We start from the raw sequence: 24,597 nt of genomic DNA, 5'->3' as shown, positions 1-24,597 counted from the left end.
ACTCATTCACACTTCTATCCATGTCAATCACATGGGTCTCTTCTGAGTTTTTGTTTCAGATTTTTTTTAAGTATAAAGGATACATTTTTTTCCATTTTTAACCTTATAAGCTCAACAGTTAGATGACTGGAGATTTTCCTGCTCTGAGAAGTCTAAGAAGGCCAGCAACTTACATCAGGGGAACTGACCCGGAAGGGTGTAGCGCTGATCAAATTCATGGGGAGTTAATCAGATTAAAGGCTTGATGCCTGGACAGAGAGGGATCAGGTGGAGGTGCTCTGTTCTTGTCCATCCAGTGCGGAGGGTTTCACCAGATAGGTAGCAGCCTGCCAGCAGGCCTCAAAGGATGGCCCACGAGCCCCAACAGCCTGAGGTCATGGGGAGCAAAAGCTATCAGTAGCTGCCAAGTCTCTGGGGTTCTTACTCTATGAGAAATCTAAAGTTAGCTAAAGAGATAAAGACCTGTGCATTCAATTCATGCTTTCATTCATCGATTCATCCTGTTAGTGAAGTCACGTTCATGTGCCTACACACCATGAGGTCAAAGAAACCTGATCATTGGAGTGTGGAGCAGAGAAAGGTTTACTGCAGTGCTGAGCAAGGAGGATGGCGTGGCTCATGCCCAGGAAAACCCCAACCCCACTGAAGAGCTTCAGCAAAGCATATTTAAGGGCCAAGTGAGGGGTAGGGCTCTCAGGGTACGTGTTCAGCTCATGCACAATTTTCTGATTGGTTGATGTTGAAGTAACAGGGTGGTCAACACTATCATCCCCTAGGTGCCAGAGGTCTGGGGGCCACATGCTCTTGTGATCATCAAGCAGTTAATTTCCTCCCTTTGGTGGTGATTTTCATCATCTGAAAAACTCAGGAAATATACATGAGATACTATTATCTGCGTACTTCAGAAAGGAGCCGCAGCAGAGGACGTAGGGGAGGGGTCTGACCCTGGAGGGACCCCCAGTGTCCAGCTCAATTACAATGCTTTATTTCCTCTCTCTTTCTCTCTTCCTCTTTCCCTCCCTCCCTGTCTCTCTCTCTTTCTGTAGCTACAATTGATTACCCCTTCTCCTCCTCCTCAGCATCATAAAGTTTGGTATATATATGTTAATTGTCTTATTTGTAGCAGACACTGTGTTAAGGATTTTACATGCAGTAGTTCATTTAATCTTTATAATGATCCTGCAAAGTAACTGCTATTAATACGTCCACTATTAAAATGACATATTATGACGTATGTCTGAGGCTTAGAAAGGTTGAGTGACTTATCTGAGGTAGCATAGCCAGTGAAGAGAAGCTGTGTGCCTCTGGGGTCTGTCTTGTTGTGTGCAAGCTGCCTTTGGGTGTAAAGGGCATGCTGCACAATTTGACCATTATAATGAACACAAGGCACAGGCATCTCTCTGTTATCCTAAATTGAGGATTTTCACCAGTGTATGTAGAAAGGCTATTTACCAGCTAGCTCTAATTACTTTGTATCTATTATAATCAAGACAAGTGTAAACATGAAGTAATTGACCAGGGGGCTCCAGAACCTGATTTTGGAAAGCTCTTGATCTGCTTAAATCAGGATGGTTGGCAAACAGCTACACAACAAAGACATACTCTCTTCTGTGTGCACATACACACGTGTGAATTCAGACTTGCACACGAGCTTGTTTATGTTCACTTCCCACTTCCTAGGTGCTTCGCTATTGATAAACTCCTCACAGACAGATGGGGAGTTAGGACAACATAGAGTTAGAACACAATGGAGTCTTTACCGATGGAGATGAAGGGTTTACTATCCTTCGAGCGCTGTTCCTGTCACTTAATAATATATTGTTGAAGTCAACATGTTCTGAAAGAAGATGCATTTTTTCCCTTTTATTATATTCTTGGAAAATATCTGAACACAACATAACAGTTAGAAAAAAAAGAAGTTATATAGACTCAACCACTTAAAAATGACATTCATCTAAATGACAGTAAAAGTGATTTTTTTAAGGAAAATACATTTACTATGGACTGTAACTATGTACTAAATTCTCAGAAATAAATTGTCAAGTCCAGAGTTGAATCCTAGTTCTAGTGACATAAATAACGATTTAGAAAATACAATGTTTGTATTGAAATACATCAAAGCTTAATCTGTCTTGTAATTCTTTGAGAGTAAACACATTTATTGGTGTATTTTGGCCAATATTGGCAATGGAAATTGATTCAACCAGTTCTAAATAATTTTGCTTAAACTGGACTATTTCTAGGAACTGTCTACTTTTACTAGAGACTCTGAAAATGGAAAAATTCTCTCTGATTAGTTACATTCTTAGACAATATTGATGAAATGCAGTACAGCTCCACAGATTTCTTAAATCTCAAAATCAGCCATCTGTAAATTTCACTTCTCTGTAATGAATCTTGGAATAAGAAAGAAGGAAAAATGCATTGGAGCTTCCAAAATAGATTTCATAAGTCCAAAGTATTAAATCTCCTGTATTTCTTTTCTCAGGTGGATCAAACAAATCTTTTTGCAGATTTCATTTACTTTTACTTTGCATATAATCCTAACAAATCTGATTGTGTTTTAGTGCCATGACAGACTGAAAACAGCAGATTAGAAGCAAAGAAATAAGGTGCTTCAGATAGACACAGTAATTGGTTAAAATTGACAACTGAGGAAAATACACTGAAGAATTATACAAGTCATCACATGAACGATCTAAAATTATATCTTCCTCTTGGATTACACAAGGAAAACAATTCGATAATCTACTGTACAGTAAAAAGGAAAGAAAACTAACAACCATGATAGTGAACCACTTTCATAAATGCAATTTTAAATTATTCTCAATAAATTCTTAGAGTAAGAATCTGTACAATGAAAGGTAGCAATCCAGGTAATTTTTTTTTTAGGTAGATCTTATTCTATATAAATGAAAGTAGGTTATTTAGAATGGACATGACCAAAGAACTTCATTTTGTGTTACCAAATCACTGCAGTGCCATTTTTAACCATGGATTTGGTTGTTATCAAAAACATCAAGATTTAGGTTAAACTTTTGACAATATATTCACTACTGAAGATGTTGTAAATAATCCATTTAATCAAAATACTTAATTGAATCTTTGGGATAGCATTACAATCAATCAGTCATTATTTTTAATACTTTCAAAGTATTTTGAACCAGTATACCCAGCCTTTATGAAAAGCTGTAATTTCATGCACAAATTTTTTGATCAGCAAACGTCAATACATAAAGAGAATAACACTTCACTAAGTTATTATAAGTGAGGAGAAAACTTTCACACAAAAGAATTGGGATGAAAAAGTTAGATTCATTCCCTTTGTCTTAAAAGCAAAAGCATGAAAACAGATGGAAGAATCTAGAAGAGACATCATACTTTCAAATGAAAGATGCAATGAAATATGCTGCTAAAAACACAGGAGGTAAGTCTCTCAATTTTTCAGACCATCCTTTATTTCTCATATAAGGTGCTAAATTGTGAGTCATTAGTGCACATGAAACAGATGCTTCTGTACTCCACCCTCAACATCCCAGAAGTTTAGAGCTAGAAGGTGCTATGTAGATACCCAGTGATTCTCAGATAGAAGTGCACATCAGATCCCAAGGAATTAGAAATGATCCAGGTGCCTGGATTGATCTACCGAATCAGATTTTAAGCAGGTATATTTTCAAAGGGAACTCCCTGGTTAAGAACAACTGAATCTAATTCTCTCATTTGATTGAAGAAACTGATCATCCAACTGAAAAGTCTAATAATCGATACTTGCTTATGTATATTCTGATACTTAAATACAATGTAGAGTTATATTGTCCTTAAATTAATAAAATAGTACCACGTATAGTGAATTTGAGTGAATATTCTAACAATTCTTCATTTTAAGGTTCTGTGAATGAAAAATAATGCAAGCCATGTCAGTAAACAAAGGGTGCTGTGGCCATCCAGTCATCAGCTGCTACCGCCGTGTCCAACAGTGAACTCAGGATGTAGGCAGCCTGGCCTCTGCAGCCCCTGAGGGACATGAAAGAACAGGATCCTGGCCCTAGATAGCTAGGTGCTTGTCAAAGGAATGATTTCAGTGAGCCCAGACCTTTGCACCTTCCCATATATAGAGGAACATTAATTCCTTAATTTGAGATTTCTGGTTTGCTTTAATTAATAGTAGTATTTTGATGTTCTGACTATTTGTCTTTGTTGTAAAAACGCCTATATATCCTGGCTCCTCCTCTACCTCTTTGGACCCGTCCCTCAGAGCAATCTGAGAGGCTGTCATCCCAGGTTCGAGGAGTTCGAGTCCTCAGAGATGTCCACCAAACAAAATATAACTCTCAACTTTTAGGCTGTACATTTTATTTCAGTTGACAGTTTCAATAAGTTAAGTAATTTGTGGTAAAATCAGAAAGCAAATCCATGTCAAACCCAGACAATTTCCAAATCTTCTCTTTACTCTTTTGAGTTACTCAAAACTTACAAGATGTTTAACCTAATCAAGTTTTTAAATATTAATAAGGAAGAATTCATTATTTGGAGGCTTAATAGCTTAGGTGATAATTTATAACCCCTGTGACTCAAAAGCAATATTAAAATACAACATAGCCAGCCGTAGTAAAGGTGGCACAAAAGAGGTAGGAAATTTTAGGCTTGACAAGTTTTGTCCTATTCCAATATAACAGAGAAATGATTGAGAATGAAATGTGTTACTGCCTTCTTTTCCTACAAAAATGGAATTTTTCTTTTCTCCATCAGGGAGCATTTAAACAGTTCTTTGTGTTTTGAGAAATCAGGAGCAGCCAAGCTCTGACACTGGGTCAGTGTCTCTGTGTTAATTTCCACCAACTGAGATTAAGCAAACCTTCATGGAGAGGGAAGGTAGGAAAGAAAGGAAGGCTTTTGTATCTGGACAGAGAGAAGTTGGACTGATTCCACTCCAATGGAGAGGTTGTCATCCTGGAGGGAGAGCAGAAGCTGAGGTTTCAACTGGATATGCTGAAGGGACAAGTTCCAACTGGATATGCTGAAGGGACAAGTGGGACCTGACCACTAATTAGCTAAGCAGGCCGCCCTTGAGGGGCACAGGGAGGGTGCTGGGAGCCAGATCTGGTGTGAAAGGATTAGAGTCGTTTGGCAGATTAACCTATTTTTGAAAGGAGCATGGGGATGACACAATGGGCATTTCAGTGGCAGCCAAGATGAACTGTGGAGCAGGGCTCTCCCTACATAATGCTGGCTTGGCCACCCCAGCATTTACTCTACAATCCAAAAGGGAGGACATGGGCAGCTAGCTCTCAACTGGCTGACATGGATTTTTTTCAGCCATACGGTGGAGAAGGTAAGGACAATTTTATTTTTCACTAGAAAACACATGGATTTGGCTTGGGTTTTGCATCTGACTCTTGGGGAGAAAATTTATATCTGTAGTATACCAGAATATATAATATACATAAAGTTTTAAAATAGCTGTATATGAATACCATCTTTGTCCCTTCCACATGTTAGTTCTACTGCACTATTTTTGTTTCTCCTGCTGTTATCAAAATTAAGCATTCATTATTCATGTAAGATACAGTAGAAAATGAAAGGAAAATGAGAGGGAAAGTAATCGAATAATCTGATTATACACATTTAAATAAGCACAAAGAAACAGTTATTTTCAAATATACCTAAGAAAATTACACAAAGGAATAAATCTTATTCTACCCAAATGTAACATTTGTATCTTATTATGTGCTAAGCATTCAAAATTTTCTTTATTTTTTTCCTATTGTTTTCTTGGTTTACTGAACCATAAAGAAAGGGAAAGAAGAAAACCGACTCATTGTTACAAAATGCTTCTCGTCTTGGTTTCAAAGTCTTCTGACTTTCTGCTTTTTATCTAAACTCACATCCGTGACGCTACACGTATAATCACAGGAAATGCTGCAAATGTAAAAATGTTCATTTGCTACATGCATACCAAGTTCAAAAAAGGAGCAAGCCTCATGTTGAGACAGGAGGGAAGGGGGCAGGGCACAACCATTAAAAGAATGACACAGCACTTAGCACCAAGATCCTGGAAGTTTCAACTCCCAGTAGACCTTGAGCTTCAGTATACGCTCATTGAAATATAATAGCTGCTGAATGACACTCCCGCAGGTGCCAGGACGTTTTTAAGGTCCTTTGACATAAAAGGTCAAAAAGTGGGTGGTGGCCCAATTCCTGGGAATCCCTGCCCCCTCCCCAAAGTAGCTGGAATAATCCTCCCGCTTGTTAGCATGTGAAGTTACCAAGCCCATAAAAACCAACAACCCCGCACCTCGTGGCCTTTCTCTTGCTTCTTGAGATGGCCCAAACCCTGTCTTTGGAGTGTGTCTCTGGATAAATCTACTTTTACTCAAGTATGGCTGACTCTTGAATTATTTCCTATACAAAGCCAAGGACCTGCATTTGGTGGGGCGCATCCCAGGGACTTGCCTGAGACCTAGGATATGGCCATTCTCTCACACTCCATTTTCCAGAATCAATGTCAGTGGCATCACTTGGGCTGGTTTGGACAGTCTAGCCCGCACCACAAGTGGGCTGGTGCCTCTTGTAGCCAAATACAAGTGCTTCGCATTGAATAAAGTCATCTTTTTTGTTCATCACAATTATTACGTATTTTGTAGAAGTGATCACACTCCACACATTTCTTTTCCTCTTCCAACTTAAAGCCTTCAGAGAACATTTCACAATATTTCCATTGCCAATTACCAATGAGTTGGTGAAAGAAAGCAAATATGAAACTCAATGGACCTTGCTTTATTTCATGATTCGTGTGCTCTATTTCATGACTCGTGTGGTCTATTTCAAAATGATGAGTTTTTACCTCTTCCTGCTTGGCTTTGCAATGATTTTTGTTTCAATTTATTAGTATACTACTATGTATTCCTACACAAAAATGTAATATTTAACATAATACTATACAGTAGTTAACGTAGCAGGCTTGGGTGCTCAGACGCTATCTACTCCCAATGGAGGACAGGCCCTTTATTGGCTGCTGGAAGATAACATCTGAGCCTTGAAATATCCTGCCTGGGAACAGTGCGTTTGATACCTGACACCTTGGATGAGGCCAAATAGTTTATGCTAATGATGGGATTTTTGATGCAAACCTTTTTTTTTTTTTTTTAAATCTGAGGCTTTGGACCAAGCTGTATCAGTTTGAACACTGCAGGAGCTGGAGAATGATGAGCGAAAATCCATGCCTTGTAAGTGACCCAAATTGAAACCCTGGGCGCCAAGGCTAAGTGAGCTTCCCAGACTGGTGACACTTCTAACATGTCGTCACACATCATTTCTCAGAGAATTAAGCATTGTCCACCCCGCTCCACTGGGAGAAGACACCTGAAAGCTTGTGCCTGTTCTCTCCTGGACTTTGCCATTTGTCCTTTACCTTTTGCTATTTTTAATTCATAACTTTTCACTCTAATGATCCGTTACCAGGAGTAAATCAGCTTTTCTGAGCCTTTCTAATCAACCATCAAATCTGAAGGTAATCTTGGGACCCCAGGCACAATATCTAAAAGCTATCAAAAGCTTTGAAGAGGCTCTAATTTTTTAAACAATCTGTTGTCTCCTTAACATCTTCTCTTGAAAGGATAACACCAATCCACTGGCATTTCTGTTCTTATAAGTGATACATAAATTATAGTTAGGAATTAGATAATTTCAATGATCTCCTTATACATTAAAGTATACTTAAATCAGTTAATAAAATCATAATATTATCTAGCTAGCAAACTTTATTTAGTTTGAGAATTTTATATCCTTTCCAACCCTGCTGCTTTCTATTTGTTTTCATTTTTCTTTCCCTGCTCAGCGTTACTGAAGTATAACTGACAAGTAAAGTGTATAGTGTGATGATTTGATATATGTACACACTGTGAAGTTATTAACACGGTAAGGTTAATTAACACATGCATTACCTCATGTAGTTACCTTTTTTATGTTTGTAATGAGAATGCTTAAGATCTACTCTCTTAGAAACTTCAAGTATACAACACAGTATAGTTAAATAGAGTCACCATTGGGTTATAGTCACGTTAGACCCATAGAAATTAGTCACCTTGTAACTGAAGACTTGTACCCTTTGATTAACATCTCCTTATTTCTCCCAGCCCTCAATTGCTGGTAACCATTTTACCCTCTGTTTCTATGAATTCCACTTTTTCTTTAATTTTTATTTTTCTTTATTCTAGTATCATGATTTCTGAACGTATGAGTCAAAAATTGAAATGAATATTAGTCTAAAGTTAGCCTGAATGACTTCTTACTGGCAATTTATACGATGGGTAGATGAGAGAATACTATACTTGGAAATTCTATTATTTGATACGATACAGCTTCTAAAGGTGCAGTCCTTGACTTGTCAAGTGGCTGTCTTCGTGTCGCACAGGTAATCTGTGCCAAGGTCAGGTCTAGAGATGGAGTCTTATGATTATGAGTAGGAAGTTCTTTCTACTATAATAAACTCCTATTATTGCTGAAGTTACGGCTGAAATTGTAGACTAAAATAAAGTTTAATCACGTTATGGAAATTAGATGATTTACCTGCAAGTCAAAGGAACTCTGAGTCAAGCTGCACTTAAAAATAGATCTTAAGTGATCTCATGTAATCAGACCCAGGTTGAGCAGCCACCTGGGGGTTCAGTCAGGAGTTCAGCACTGATCTCCTGTCTCTCAGCTCTGCTGCCTTCAGAATCATTCATCACTAGACAGTACCCTGTCCCCCTCCTTGGGGTCTGAAAATGGCAACAGCAGCTCTATGTATATAATCCGAATATTAGAAGGTCTAATAAAGGTCACTGCCTTTTGCTGACATCCTATATGAAGGTGAGGAAGCTTCCCTGGAAAGAACTCCACTCTTACCTCAGAGATCAGCATCGGGTGGCATGCCCAGGCCTACAGGGACCCCTGGAAGTGGAATGCGGTTGACGGACTTGGATGAAGCATCTGGGATGGATGCAGAGGAACTGGGCCACGACATATCGATGACTAGATAACTGATGGACCATCCCTGGTCATGGCTATCCAAACCTCAGTAATAATTCTCCCCTTAATTGTCTGCCTTCCTTGTGCGAAAATACCAGTTTGGCACACATTACCTTTTTATTGTGAAAACAATGTCAGTACACTGATAGTCCAAATATGTGGATGAAAACAGGCCTGTTTCTCCAAAGCATTTTTTTCTCACGTCAACTAGTGTCGTCCTCTTGTGAAAGTCGGCTCGGCTGCCAGTGCATCAGCTCAGAGCCCACACCAGTGTCGTGGCCTTAGCTTGTGTTGTGTGTCATCTGTTTTCTGAAGACAGTCAGTGGATCCACCTTGCGTAGACATTTTTTATGTCAGGCTTTCTGAAAAATGAGGAGCCAGAGGGGGCCCCACTGATTTACCAACTGTGTCACAGTCCGTTTAAGGCAGAATGGCGAGGGCTGGTGACAAATGGATGTGTACAGAAGGGACAGCACCAACACTGATGGATGAAGGAAGTGATGGACATACAAAGGAAGATGGAAATCAAAATAAAAGGTAAGACTATAAGTGGGCGATTACATTTATATTGCCCTTTTATATATAAATGTATATAATTTATATATAATATAAATAAATAAAATATTTAAATGTTTACACATAAACATATAATTTATAAGATTATTTTAAAAAGGATCAAATATATTAAGTATGTGTAAAATACTTTGAGTTAGATGAAAGTGGTACCTATAAGACTAATAACATTTTTAGAATAATTTCTGAAATTGTACACAAATTCAATATCACCAGATTTGTGAATTTAAAGCATAAACCATTCATTTTATAATATTTACATCAACCTATATATAATGCTGAATAGAACTTTCTTTTTCTACTAAGTTAAAAAATATATTGGTTGAGCTTCTATTTTCTAATCTTAGTAAGTATGCACATGTATTTTTACCTCCCACCATGCCACAAAGGAAGATGTCAACTCTATTTGTAAGAGTTAATTTATGCTCGTCCGCATTAAGATATATTAATAATATTAATGGATACTAACGAGACGTAGGTCTTTGCAGGTGGAACTGTTCTTGTGGGCATTCAGGATGCAGTCATCAGTGTCCTGTCGCAGACCAGCAGAGCCAGGGCTGCCCAAACAGGAGACGCCATCAACCACTGAAAACAACAGAAGGAGAAAACCTTTAACATTCCTTTAATCATGATACAGATAATGCTAATAACACTAAAGAATACTGTATTTATCTACATGCATTTCACTTTTAACTAAAGGAATTATGAATTTTTATATTTTATGTTCTGTTACACAATTCTCTATAGTGTTTTCTAAATAATTATCTTGCTCAGTTCTATTAACTTAAAAACTCCAATTATTTGAAATAACAATCGCAATGAACATCTGGTAACAGTTGGCAAAGCAACAATGAAAATCGCCAGTTTTCTTTTCTCTCTCTCTTGTGTCAGTAAACAATATCTATGATAAATAGGTTACTTTTGTCTCAAATAACTTTTCCCAGGTTGTTTTAGGTTTAATAAACAAGAAGTTAACTTTCCTCTAAAGTTCTCTGTGTGACAAGGTACATTAAAGAGCGCAGTGATCTGACGGTTGATATAGAGCTACTTAGTTAAAAAGAGCTTTCACGTTTCATCATCATCTTTTAAAAGTAATGATCAGAATCTGTCCTGTATTTGATCATTAATGATGGAACAAGAACAGTCTCTGAAGCATCTCAAGGACATGGTGACAGCTTGATCACGGTTGGAGCAGACACAGATTGGCAGCTGTTTCCTGCTGGTCAGGACCCAGATGCTCACTATCCTTGAGACCCACCACGCGGTCGCATCGCCTCTCTACCTCTGTACCTGTACCTGCTCCCACTCTCATTAAACGTGCAGGTCCTGGGAAACACAGAGTGGTCAATGCACTGAGAGGTATTTAGCGGGCTTCTCAGTTTCTGGAGCCAGGCTTTTGTACAGTGCATGTAACTGTGGATGTAATGAGGAAGAACAAATCTGACTCCCTATTAGATCTGTTGCCTTGACTCTAACCCTGGGCTCTGTTTCCTGGGCTCAGTCATGCTGGCTCTGCACCTTTTTAAAAGAATGTTGCCTAGAGCCTGAAATAGACAGGCTAGCTCATTCTCCAGACTCTGACCTTTAAGGGTGTAACACTTTCTCATTCATATAAAGATTAAAAAGTTGCAGAACAGAAAATAACATTTATTTTGTTGGAGGTTTACAGGAACATCGTGACCTGATCTACATGGACAGCTATAAGAACAAAGGATTCCAACACCAAGAAGTTTGCAACAGCCTAAATCTGACTTAGGGAAGCTGCCTCTCCAAGACATTAGTTTCGCATCTTCTTGGTCGGCTGGCTTTACAAATAAAGTCATTATCCCTTGTCCCAAAACCTTGTCCTCCAATTCATTGGCCTGTCATATGGCAAACAGAGCAAGTTTGGGCTCGGCAACATGGCCTCAAAGGAGAACACGGCAGCTCACAGCCCTCAACAAGAGACAAGGAGGCACAATAGTTGGCAGCTCTTCAGACAGGATTTTACTTCTGTTTTACTTTTTTTTTTTTTTCATCCAGCAACCTCATTTTTAGCACCTCATTGAAATATACAGATAGAGTTATAAATAAATTAATGAAGTAAAATGGCATGTTGGTGCATCTTTTTTCAATATATATGGCATTACATACATTAACAAATGAAAACCAAATGTTACACAATATGTAGTTAAGACATGAGGGAGTACCATTAAATATAATGATATTTTAAAAATGTTCATGATTATAAGTCAAGCTGGATACTGATGCAGATTGCAAGTAACAGCTAGCGTCAAGTTAGCGTCAGCATAGACGCTGACCTTCTCCATGGAGACAAATGATAAAATCTTTTAAAAGAAATGACAGCAAAAGATAAATTTGAATTAAAACGTCTGAAAGACAGAGATTGCTTTTTGAACGTTGACTATTCTGGGCTAAGAATCTAAGAAATGAGCTATGTTCCAAATGAGACTCTGGAGAATTAAATTGGATACCACAGGGAAAATAAATAAACAAACATAATTTGCTTAAAGTTTTTTTTAACATTTTTTATTGATTTATAATCATTTTATAATGTTGTGTCAAACTCCAGCGTAGGGCACAATTTTTCAGTGTCTATCCCTTCCCACCAATTTGCTTAAAGTTTTGAAAAATGAATTTTTTTTCCACATCTAATTTGTTGACCATGGGCTATGTAATAACTAATCACCAATCACCATTTTATCAGAAAATACTTTACACGCATATTGTCTTGTTTTGCTGTTATTATTTTTACCAGAAAATATAGTCACTGTATTTGTATTAGTCTTTGTCTATAAATGTTCCATATCACTATTGTGAATTGAAATTTTCATCAGATAAGCCTTCTGTTAATCTGTATTATTCATTTTATAAATAAACACCAAACATCATACATTAGCTATAGTCAAATTTTCTAATAATGTAAAACTCTGTTGTGAAAATAGACAGGTGAGTATTTTCATAATGTTTTACCAATGTGGTGACTAACCACATAATGCTTGAGATTTACAAATTCACATATACATAGCAATAATTATTTCTCATACATAGTGATGTAATAAATACTATTAATGTGAATTTAAAAATTGGCTTCCCAAAGTATTTTATCTTTGAGGAAGTATTAAGGATATGGTGTCATAGATATATGCTGATATCAGTTGAGATGTATAATGTAATTTTTAATAAATGGTTTTCTTCTCTGGTAGTTAAATCTCTTTGGATGGGGTCCACACTATATTATGGATAATTCTATTATAAAACACACCAATATATTAGATACCCAAAATTTACATTTCCATAATATATTATGCATGACCTCCAAAAATTTAATAGGTAGCATTGCATTATAAGTAGCATATTTGGAAATTGTATTTTCTTATAGTCTAAGAAGTTAGAATTAAGATATTTATGGATACCTTATAAAATTATGTATATACAGATATGTCACTCAGAGCATATCAGAAGTGGCCATATGTAACCATATATTACCCTGATACTGAAGCTACTTGAATCTACAACAGTGGCTGGCCTCTCTTAGGCACACCACTTACTTACAGTGAGTGCTCGAGATTTGGGAGTGATTCCCAACATATCCAAACACCTTTGGGTTTGAGCTCAGAAATAAGGTAACACTGACCTGATTCACAGAAACTTGAGATTTCCCAAATTTGAAAACAATATTTTAAGTACCCAAATCAGGAAGGAAAAAAATGACAGTAATATTGATTTATATTAGGAGCAGCAAATTGGCGGCCCTCAGCATGACAATTAATTTTGCTTACTGGGCACAGTGTTAGAAAACGTAATTCTCTTTTAGTATCTGCGTAGCTGTTCCAGCCTGCTGGGGCCCCACCACTACCTGGTATTTCACACCTGGGCTGCTTCACCTAACTAAAACAAACAAAAAAGAATCATTACACTTCTTAAGGACATACCTTTGCAAAGGTTTGGTTTAAAAAAAATTCATAATTGTAGTTAAATGATACCATTTCAAAACAAAACAACTTTCTGTCAGAATGTGCTTTTTACATGTTACATCATTTTAACCATTTGCACAGTTACTGAGGGATCTTGTAGAAATATACTTTAAAGGAGGTAAAATAGAGCAAAAGAAGATGGACACCTTTTTCCAACATCCTTCTAGCTCACACTTTCTCTCTCTCTCGCTCTCTTGTCTTCTGTCTTCATGCCTCTTAGCCATATCCAGTGCACAGGGCTATTTCATGCCCTGACTTTCCTCTTTCTTAGCAAAAATTATCCGTTTTAAGCATGTTCTTCCACAGAGAAATAACCTGTTCCAGTACTCAGTATTTCTTCTTTTTCCTTTTTCTCCCTTTATTTCCTTCTGTTTTTCCTTCTTTTCTTCCTGACTACTTCCTTTTCCTCTATAAATTTATATTTCTTCAGGGATACGTATTTCAGTGAGAAGAAATGTATGTGTGTAATAGATGAGCTAAAATAATTTAAATCATTGTAAACAGTGCTTCCCCATACATACAAATAAATACTTTAAGGCAAAATCTACCATTAAAAACTGGTTAATTCTGACGCCAGAACATAGAAGTCACATCTTTTTAATTTTTTTTCATTTGCTACCATTATAACTAAAAAAAAAAATATAAATGAATTTGTCAGAATTCGGGGTATTTGTGAAAATAATTGGCATTGGTTTTGATGTGGAAAGCAGGACTAGTCAGTGGATAGCCATCGCTGCATCCTGAGGTATCGCATCCCTCCGTCAGATTCTGAGCTGAACCTCTCTACAAGGATTGCGGTGGCCGAGGGAGCTCACTGTCATGGCCAGGTCCACGTGGGCGAGGGCTGCAGCTTCCAGGCTCACTGACAGTGTCCTCGCAGCCGGGACCTGCCAAGCCCTCCCCACACGGGCACTGCAACCCGAAGGGAAACGATTCCAGATCAATTTCAGCTCCACTCTTCCAAGGACTACTAGCCTCACTGGGTCCAAATTCACAATGAGATGCTCAAAGGAAAGCATCAGTGTCAGTGAGTGCTTATCCAATGAACAAATCCCCTCAACTGCAGTCATCTGTGGACATATTTCTGCATAAATGCATGCGATTTAGTCTCTAGGCGTTGACTCATAAGTCTCTTCCATATCATCATTCTGATTCTTTCTCTCTCTGCATCGCAATTTTTGAAAGAAATGTTATCTATGATTTCTACGCTTCATCAACGAAGTACCAGCAGGCAGCATTATTAAATGACAGCATTTTTAAAAATACTATTTTGTTTCTTCAGACTTCTCACCTCTTGTCCGACAATGTCCTCTGAAGATAGTGCAATTAAGAAAGTACATTATTAATGAATTGATGCCTGCTTACATTTTTTTTCTGGTAGCCTGGAGGTTGCTATCATTATAAGCTTTGCTTGATAGATTTCTTGTTTTTCTCAAAACAAATAAGCAATGAAAAAAATAACACAGTCATAAGCCTTTAATCTTAAGAGTAACACCTCAGTTCTGAAGCTAATTTTAAGTTTGATTCGAAAATATAGCGAGACAAAGCACTTGTCATTGGATGAATCATACACAATAATTTGGAGGTGAGAAACCAGCTGCTGGACCCAAAGGGAATCCATACGAAACAACACGTGAAGCAGAAACAGCATCAGATTATTCATAAAGCAAAATCCTTATTCAGGTGTCATTTTCCAGGCATAGTGAAAATATTTGCATACTAGCTATTTGGAAAATATTTAAAAAATAACGTGTATTCTCGATAATGTAGCATATACAAATATAGGTTCTCAAAATGCCTGACTGAATACCTCAGAGAACACGGCCAGTAATCATTTCAGCCTTTAACTGCCCAGGTTTTCTCAGTCACATCACAAATGTAAGGACGAGGGAATAGTAAAAAGAATCGGGATAAAGTATCAAGTTTTCAAAGTTTAAAAATGCAGTGGTGATTGGAAAAATTTTAAAACCTCAGGATCCCTATGGTTGTCCCAATTCTGATCACCAGAGGGGAAAAAAAAGGTAAGAGGGTCCTAAAACTTGCTTAAGATGACAATGGTCCTACAGAGAAGGACCTGAAATGACAGAGTTGGTGTCCAAAAAAAAAAAAAAAAAAAGCAATAGAAACTACCCCAAATTGAACAGACACCAAAGACTTCAAGTTTCCTAGAACAGTAAAAACAAACAAAAAAAAAAGAGTAAAAATACAAAACTGCTTCCAAATAGCAAAGAAATAAAGATTGCTTTAATAAAAAAAATCCATTAAGTGCATGTTTTATGCAAGATGTATGGTAAATAGTGAGGAGAATTCAAATAGGAACAAGTCTTGTCTGCTGCCCTTCAACTATTATAAGACTGAAGTATATTTCAAAGGATACATCTTGGGATACTATTTCATCACAATGAAAGCCTTTTTCTTTGTGAAATCAGAGACATTGCATTGAACAAATGTCTGCCAGAAACATATGAAGAAATGAATTGTCCTTAACAAAAAAGTTCTCATGCACATCCTTTTTTCTAATTGCTTATTTAAATATTTAATTGTGAGAATGGGTCTTTTGCTTTGCTACGAGGAAGTTAATTTAGCTTGTCTCATTCATAAATAATAATGTCATGCATACAATCCATTAGGGTGCTGAACAATAATTGGTATTCATATTTGACAAGACACTCATAGGAGAATCTCTTTCACAGAATATGCATGAGTTCCCTGTACCTTCAATAGCATGCTGACTTGTATATTAATTCCTTATACAAATATTAAATGAGTTCCTATTATGTGGCAAGAAGTATGGTAGATGTTGGGGTTATAAACAATGAATGGTTTAAATAAGAGAGTGAATCAGTGCAGTGTTAATAACGGGTAAACGTGGTCAACTTCTCATGCTAAGAAGTCACTGGTGGTGGAGTCCTAACATGATCCCCAAGGTCCCACCTGCAGCGTACCTGGTTTGTGCAATTCTCTCTCTTTGACTGGGTGAGATTTGTCAGCCTGATGGAACATCATACCCATGATTATATTACATTATGTTGCAGAGGATGTGTGGATATAATTACAGTCACCTGATCAGATGACTTTGTGTTAAATCAAGAGAGAGATTATCTTGGGTATATCTGGCCAAAGCAGGTGAGACTTTAAAAAGGAGACAAAGGCATTCTCCCACTTGCCTGGAAGAAGAAAAATGAAAACTGTTTTGGAGAGTGTCACGTGGCAGAGAAGGGTGTGAAGCTTTTAGGAGCTGAGAACCTCTAAGCAGATGGCCAACAAGAAAGAGAGGCTGGAGCACTAAAACCTCAAGAAACTAAGTCCTACCAACAACTAGTGAGCTTGGAGGAGAAACCTGCACCTTAGGTCAGCTCACACCTCTGGCAGCCTTGTAGGACCAGGAGCAGAAAATTCAGCTAAGCCACATGCAGACTTCTGACCTGCAGAAATTGTGAGATAGTAAATGTGGGTTATTTTAAGCTGCAAAGTTTGTGATAACTTATTATGTAACAGAAAACTAATGCAACCAAGCCGGTGCCTAAAGGTGCCAAGGGTGCCTGAAGAATCTTAAGTGACACTGTTAAGTAGTCAGGTAAGTAGGGGCACTGGGCAGACAAGGTGGATAAGAAGGAGGGTGGCAGAAGATGTCAACATAATCACCTTCCGCATAAAGGAGCTTTACTTCCTCTAAATGAGTGCCAGCAAGAACCCGAGCGCCACAACTGTGTGGTAACAGTCTCTTGTTGGCACTTATTTAGAGGAAGTAAAGCCCCTTTATGCTGAAGGCGGGCACACCGCCATCTTTCGAACCATCTTCCCTCTCCTGCCTCTATTTGCCTGGTGCCCCCACTTATCTACCTAACAAAAGCACACCAGGTACTACTGTAAGTAGTTTGTATGTGCCAACTTGTTTTACCCCCACAAAGAGGGCATGCGTACATGAGTTATTATTCCCCGAGAGTGGGTATTGATACCTACATTCTTAGGGGAGCCAAGCATCCACCCCCACCAACTGCCCCCAAGTATATGAATTCAATCACAGAGCAGTGCTACTTCTCATGTTCCTCAAATCTGTTTTCTTTTAAATCTAAGAAATTTCATGTATTTTCCTATAAATAATTTTAAATTGAGAATCTGATTTGCTCTGTATTTAATCTCTGAGTTGCCTACCGGTTGAAAATAATGGGCTCTGATGAAAATTATTACTTTGTTTAAGTCTTGTGATTCTGTGAAAGCAGCATATGTACATGGCTTCTTAAAAATATCTCGAATATTAAGTTCTAGGGACAGACATTTGCTCTGGTTTGACAGTGCTCCAAAATGACTTTTTAAATAACCTTGATAAAAGTTAGCTATGCCCGTGAGTACTCATTGAATATTATCAGTCAAATGACTTCATGGCATAAATGCTCAGTTAGGGTGATTGAGGGTAGTGAATTCAGGTTAAAGTCTAAAATTAAATTGAATAGAAACAACTGAATTCCTTTATCTTATTCCTACATAATAAAACTCTTCTTGTATATGAAAAACATTACTATATTGTGAAAAAATACTGCCATACTTAAATTTCCAAGAAAAAATACTCTTTTGAATATCTTAGAGATTAAATTATTCAATAGACTCCAGAGTATATTTATGTAGATCATAACATTGAAAATCAATATGTATTAGCCCAAAATGTACATTTGTTATACATATTTAACCAGAGCAAGTTTTAAGAGCTCTGAATTTCCTTACACCTACTATATTAAATGTATAAGCCATCAAATGTCAAAGATAAAACAATTGCATGTCACAATTTTAAAGCAACGTAGAGGAAAGGGCTATATCTCACCTATGAAAATCTCTGAGACAAAGAAAATGAATTGATTTTAAACAAATGGGTTGTAATGAATATAATAATCTAGATAATTTCCCTATTGAGAAATGCATGATATTTGACTCTGGTCTTCTAATCTATTTAACTATTATAAATTTAGAGCATATACATTATTCAAGAAGGCAAAAGTAAGAATTCTTTCATTCGGCAAAGCTACAGCAAGTGCACATGATGTAAATTTGGTAGTCTAGTGGAGCCAAGTGTTCAGACAGATACATCAAACAAACAACAAAAAAAACCCAACAATTCCAGGCCTTATGGATCTTGAATGCTTGATAACAAAGAAGATGTGTGTCTGTAAGTGCAGTCCTTGTTCTAATGAAACTCTATAAAGGCTACACTGGAACACAAAAGAAAGGTCATTGTAAAAGACTGCCCACGGCAACACAAGCATCTCAAGATTAGCACAAGTCACTCATATACAAGATGTACTTTTGAAAATTGGTCCATAAATGCAACACTCCTAATACTTAAATCACCCTAAAAGTACTCTAAACTGCCATATGCATTTTTGTTATGCAGTCCTGTATTATTGCCTCTAATTATTCATCAGCCCTTAGCTATGATCATTTAGTCATTCTTCAGTGTCTGTCTTTGCAGATATTGCAAAAGACTTCTGCAGTTACTTCTTTCATTCACAAAGTTTTCGCGTCCAACTTCTACTATGATATGATTTAAATTTGCTAATCCTATTCACTGTTGGTTTAATAAATGGAAAAAGGATATTATTAGGAAAATATAATTAATGCAGGTAAGGTAAATGCTGTAAGCTGAAACTCCACTATAGGCATTCTTCAGGTTAGAAGACGACAACGAAGACGGAGATGAGGAAGAAGAAGAAGGATGAGGAGGAGGAGAAAGAGGGTTTAGAGTTTCCAGGCAGAGGAGACTCATGGGTAAAGGTAAGGGACATGACATAAGGCAAATGTGTAGTAAGGCATTTGTGCAGGGAAGGATGGGCTACAAACAAGACAACAGTTGTTACGTATTCTTTCATACTTCTGGGGACTACACGCCTGAAATAAAGGTGTTGGTAGGGCTCTACTCTCTCTGAAGCCTCTAGGGAAGGACCCTTCTTTTCCAGCTTTGGAGGTTGCTGCCTACCCTTGGCATTCCTTGGGCTCACGTCTACATCCCCCTGTCTCTGTCTTCACATGGACTTCTCCTTTGTGCTTTACTGTTTTCTTTTTATAAGCCATTGGATTAGTACCCACCATACTCCACTGTGACCTTATCTTAAGCAACTACATCTGCCAAGACCCTCTTTCCAAATAAGGTCACATTCCAAGTACCAGGGGTTAGAACTTCACCATGTATTTTGGTGGGACACAGTTCAACCCATAACCCTAAACAGCAAATAATTTATTTGCTTGCTTTTTCACATCTAGTAGGCTTGGGTACTGTTGTGTGGGTGGAGTGTAAGTTGTAGGTTGTTACTGGAGTCACAGCTTTCTTTCAGAGAGGCTTTCATGAAAGAAATGGTCTTGTAGGCTCTCCAGAAGCCCTGAGACTTTGTGACCCTATGAGGAGGAACATCCAGTAGTCAGGTGAGTGTAGATCTAGGAGAGAATGATTTAAAAGAGCAATGGGCACACATCCTACACTACCAGGGAGTAGAAACCCAGGGAAGGCTGAGTGGAGCCAGATCAACTCTTGGTTAAGGATGGCTCAACACCCCATCCCTGAGAGGTCCAGAGGTCATGCTAGGGTTCAAGTCAGTGCTGAGGGCACACATTGTTAGTACAATGCCTGTGAAAGGGTGTGGCTTCAGATGTCCCAGAGCTGGGTCTGAGTTCTCTGATCCTGGTTCAGAGCTGCTTCAGGTGGTGATTATTCAGTTGAAGACCCAATGATGATCTATTAGAGCAAGTTAATATACATGGACTAGAAGGGCATCTCATATATACATGGACTAGAAGGGCATCTCATACCCTGGGTACATTTAAGGTGACGTCCATATGATTAGAAAATGTTACTAGAATCATCATCAGAATACCATTAGAGAATCATTAAAGCCTGCATAATTAGAATACATCAAATATTACTAATTATAAGATATCACAATTCCTTTTTTTAAACAAGCATACGAATTTATTCAACCCAATGATTCTGCAGATCCTCCCTTGCCTCACAAGAGAGTTGTCACTGAATATTCCTGATGATCCCAAAGACACGCTGGTGGGCCCTCATTTTCCCAAAGAAAAGGTAAAAAAAAGTTACTTTTTATTAGCTTGACTACATTAATTTTCAGGGATTCTAAAAATAGAATTGTAAAACATCTATGTATTTAAGTTATTGATCTAGTTGCATACACACAAGAATACATACATTACATATTTCATAAACTGTCTTGATGTAGAAATAGTGTTTTTTTTCTAAGTATCACTTTTTATGACATAATTTTATTGCAACTCCTCCCATGTTTTCCAGAGCGTGTCCCCCTCCCCTGTCTGGGCTGTGTGTCACCTGTTGGCCCATCAAGGAGCCATTCACACACAGAGAGGAAAAGTGCTTTCTCATTCTTTATGTAGGTCTGCAGGATAAGGCCACAGTCCAGGGTGGCTGCTAGGTTCATGTTATATGCTTTTGCCCTCTCCTGATGGGACCTTTTATAGGCATGGAAAATCCCCAGAGGATGAGGTTTTTCTGCTACTACGGGGATTCACCAGGAACCCTGCTCCTTCAGTCCATCTGCTCTACCATCCTACTGCGTAGTTTCCGTCCTCAAAAACACCTCATGGTTTAATATGGCTGCTGGTGCTCAGCCACCATATCCAAGTTCCAGACAGCGGAAAAAGGAAAGTCAGAGGACAGAGAGAACATATGTCCCAGGTAAATCAGCTCTCTTTAAGAACTGTCCCTGGAATCCTGTCTGGTTCTTCTTAATAATTCTTGCTAAAGAATTAGGAAATAATAGATCCTGGCCAGCAACTGATATCTTTACCCAAGTATCTTCCTCAGACTGTGCTCTTTTGTTTTTTTAAAAAAGGATAATGATTGAACCTCACCAGAGAAGATATACAGATGGCAAGTAGACATATGAAAAGATGCTATTCATCACATGTCGTCTAGGACATGCAAATTAAAACAACAATCAGATACCACATAACACCTCTTGGAAAGGCCAAAATACAGAACACTGACAACTCCAAATGCTGCTGAGGATGTGGGAAAACGGACTCTCATTCGTCACTGGTAGGAATGCAGAATGGTACAGCTACTTGGGAGACAGTTTGGCAGTTTCTTATAAAAATGAACCTACTTTTATCATATGATCCAGTCATCATTCTCCCTGGTATTTACGCAGAGGAGTTGGAAACTATGCCCACACAAAAACCTACCCACAGATATTTATAGCAGCTTTGCTTATAACTGCCAAAACTTGAAAGCAACCCAAGATGTCCTTGGGTAGGAGAATGAGTAAATAAACTGTGGTCTATTCAGACAATTGGAATATTGTTTAGCACTAACAAGAAATGAGCTGTCAAGCCACAAAATGTATGGCGGGACCTTAAGTGCATATTACTAAGTGAAAGATGTACACACTATGTCTACACACTATGCGATTGCAACTATATGACAATCTGGAAAAGACAAAACTATGTAGACAATAAAATGACCGTTAGTGTTTGCCAAAAGTTAGAGAGGAGAGAAGGAAGAATAGGCAGAGCATAGAGGACTTTTCAGGCAGTGAAAATGCTCTGTATGATATTACAATGGTGAATACATTTGTTCAAAGACACAGAGTGCACATATATGAGGCTGTGTTGCTCCCTCAAATCTGGAGTCCATTAGGAATGCGTAGTACAAAAGCCTACCTAATGCTTTGGAAATACTGTCAGGAAACAAGGGCTCGTTGAAATACTGTCAGGAAACAAGTGCTCGTTGAAATACCTCCAACTAATCCATCACCACGTGGATTGTTACAGCCCTCCTCACTTATTTATCTACAATGTTTTTCTCTGACAATGAGCAGCTTGGTTCCTGTTATCTGCAATTTATTTAATAACTTGTTCAACCATAGTAATTTAATCTGATCATCTAACACCACCGGACATGTTCTAGTACAGTGTAATAAAATAACAACTTGTGTGTACGATATGAGGTAGAAATCATTGCCATTTTTCCCACATAAATATCTGCTTATTTCATTAAGGTTTGCTAATAAGACTTTCATTCTGGATGAATTTCTCCAGATCCTTTGTTGAAAACGAACTCAATGTGTAAGTGTGATTTTATTTCTGGAATTTCATCTCTCTTCTATTGTTTACATTTCCTCCCTCCTTCTCTCACTCTTTTCTTCTCTTCCTACTTTCCTTCTTTTCCAGTAAAATATTCTCTTGACAGTAAATCATGAAGTCATATATTATAGCTTCCAAAAGACTTGTCCTTTTATTCAGTAGATTGTTTTACCATTGTAAGTTCATACATTTCCATTATCTCAAATCAAGTTGTCAATGAAAAAAAACACTGCTTGTATTATAACACGTATTGCATTGAATATAGATATAATCTTCCAAGGCATGATCATTTTTTTCCATCTGTTTAAATCTTCTTTAATTTTTCTCTGCAGCGTTTTATAGTTTTCTGTATAGACATTTTAAAATTTTAATTTAACCCTCAGTTTTTATGCTTTTGCAGCTTTTGTATAAGGGCATTTTAGAAAGTCTTATTTTCAAATCTCAACATGAACCTGATGCTGTGATGGAAGAAGACTTAGAGGAAACAGTGGATTTTGCATGTGGAAGAAATGCAAATACTCTCTGGGCATGTGCAGATTGCAGCAGAGATGGACTGTGAGCTCTCCCGGAATCTGGGTGACCTCTGTGGATGTCTGGCCCTACGTAAGTGTTACTTTGGTTGATTGAAAAGGCAAGTTATCGGCTCACCCATGTTGTCGATATATGAAGCTGAAGCAGAGACAAGAATACTGCAAGGGACACTTATTCAAAGAAGGGAGAGGAGGAAGAGACACAGCAAAGCCCAGCCCACAGTACTTTTGTGATCCCATAAGGAATGGCTGTCTCACCTTGCTTCCTGCTAGACCCACACATTCTTTTCAAGTATTTCCTCTCTGCCTTGGGCTGAGAGTTTGGCTATGTCCTCCAGGATGTTAGAAGTGTGTTTGTCTAGCTGAAGGGGCTTACCTGCCTCTGCCTTAAATTACTTTAGGGTCTTAACAAAGTGTTTAAAAGCCATGCACCCATGATCTTACCCATGAAGCCCAATTTCACTGGTAATGTCTTAGATTTGATCATCATCCTGAGTCCATTTTGAAAATCTTTGCCAGATGGACAGTCTGGAAATAACAGTCATGTTTCTTTCCCAGCATAGCAGTCTTGGGTTAAAAATATTTTTTTTCTCAAATCTGGTTGGAAACAGTCTGTTAGCTCCTCTCCCTCCTCTCCTAGTTTATCAAAGGCCATTAAACTAAACTATTGGGTAGTTCCAACACTGTGCCCTGGAGTCTTTGCCAAGTCTGCGTGCCTTTCTTCTATCTCTCACTTTATCTGGCAAGAATCCCGCCCGCATGTGGTCGTATGTGACACGGTTTTCCCCGCTCCAGCGTCTGATAATGTCCTCCTGCTCTTCCGGAAGTCATTAGAATCGCCTCACTGACCTTGCATTCTCTTCCCAAATCATCCCAATGCCACATGCGTTAGGTTTTGGTTATGAAAATACTTCTAGGAACTAATTTCTGTTTCAGTTATCTTTACCTATAGAACGAACAACTGATCTCCACAGAGTTACAACACCCTGTACCATTTTTCGTGAATACGTGAGTTGACAAGGAGTTGCTTGCTGGAGTCACTGATAAGCTGACCTTTTATTATTATGATATTCACATTCTACTTCTGGTCCTGAATGCATTTTTTCCAAGATGAATATAGCTTCTTCACATCTTAAGGCTTTTTAAAAATATGTCTTTTTTCAACTTATCTATGCCTTTACAGTTACGTGCATTTCTTGAGACTAAATAAAATCAGGTCTTGGTTTCTATCCAGTGGGACAATTTGGACCACAGTTGGATTTTTTTAGTTTATTGACATTATGCTGTCATTGAATTTTTGTCCACCATTTGGTTTTGTTTTCAGTTATTTGTTTTTGTTTGTTTCATGCTTTTCTACTCTACATTTTTCTGCTTTCTTTTTGGCAATTTTTATTTAAACCCAT

At 37.9% G+C, this 24,597-nt stretch overlaps 1 protein-coding gene across 1 annotated transcript in view; it reads right to left on the bottom strand.

Moving 5' to 3' along the window:
- EYS (eyes shut homolog) overlaps positions 1–24,597 on the bottom strand; it is a 1,174,088-nt gene that overhangs the window by 830,517 nt on the left and 318,974 nt on the right. Inside the window, 1 exon segment of the mRNA XM_006211933.3 lies at positions 10,052–10,167. Within this exon segment, the coding sequence (XP_006211995.2) occupies positions 10,052–10,167 (116 nt within the window).

This window comes from Vicugna pacos, chromosome 8 (genome assembly GCF_048564905.1).
Source record: "Vicugna pacos chromosome 8, VicPac4, whole genome shotgun sequence".
Taxonomy (NCBI): Eukaryota; Metazoa; Chordata; class Mammalia; order Artiodactyla; family Camelidae; genus Vicugna; species Vicugna pacos.
This window is presented reverse-complemented; position numbering and strand designations above follow the sequence as displayed.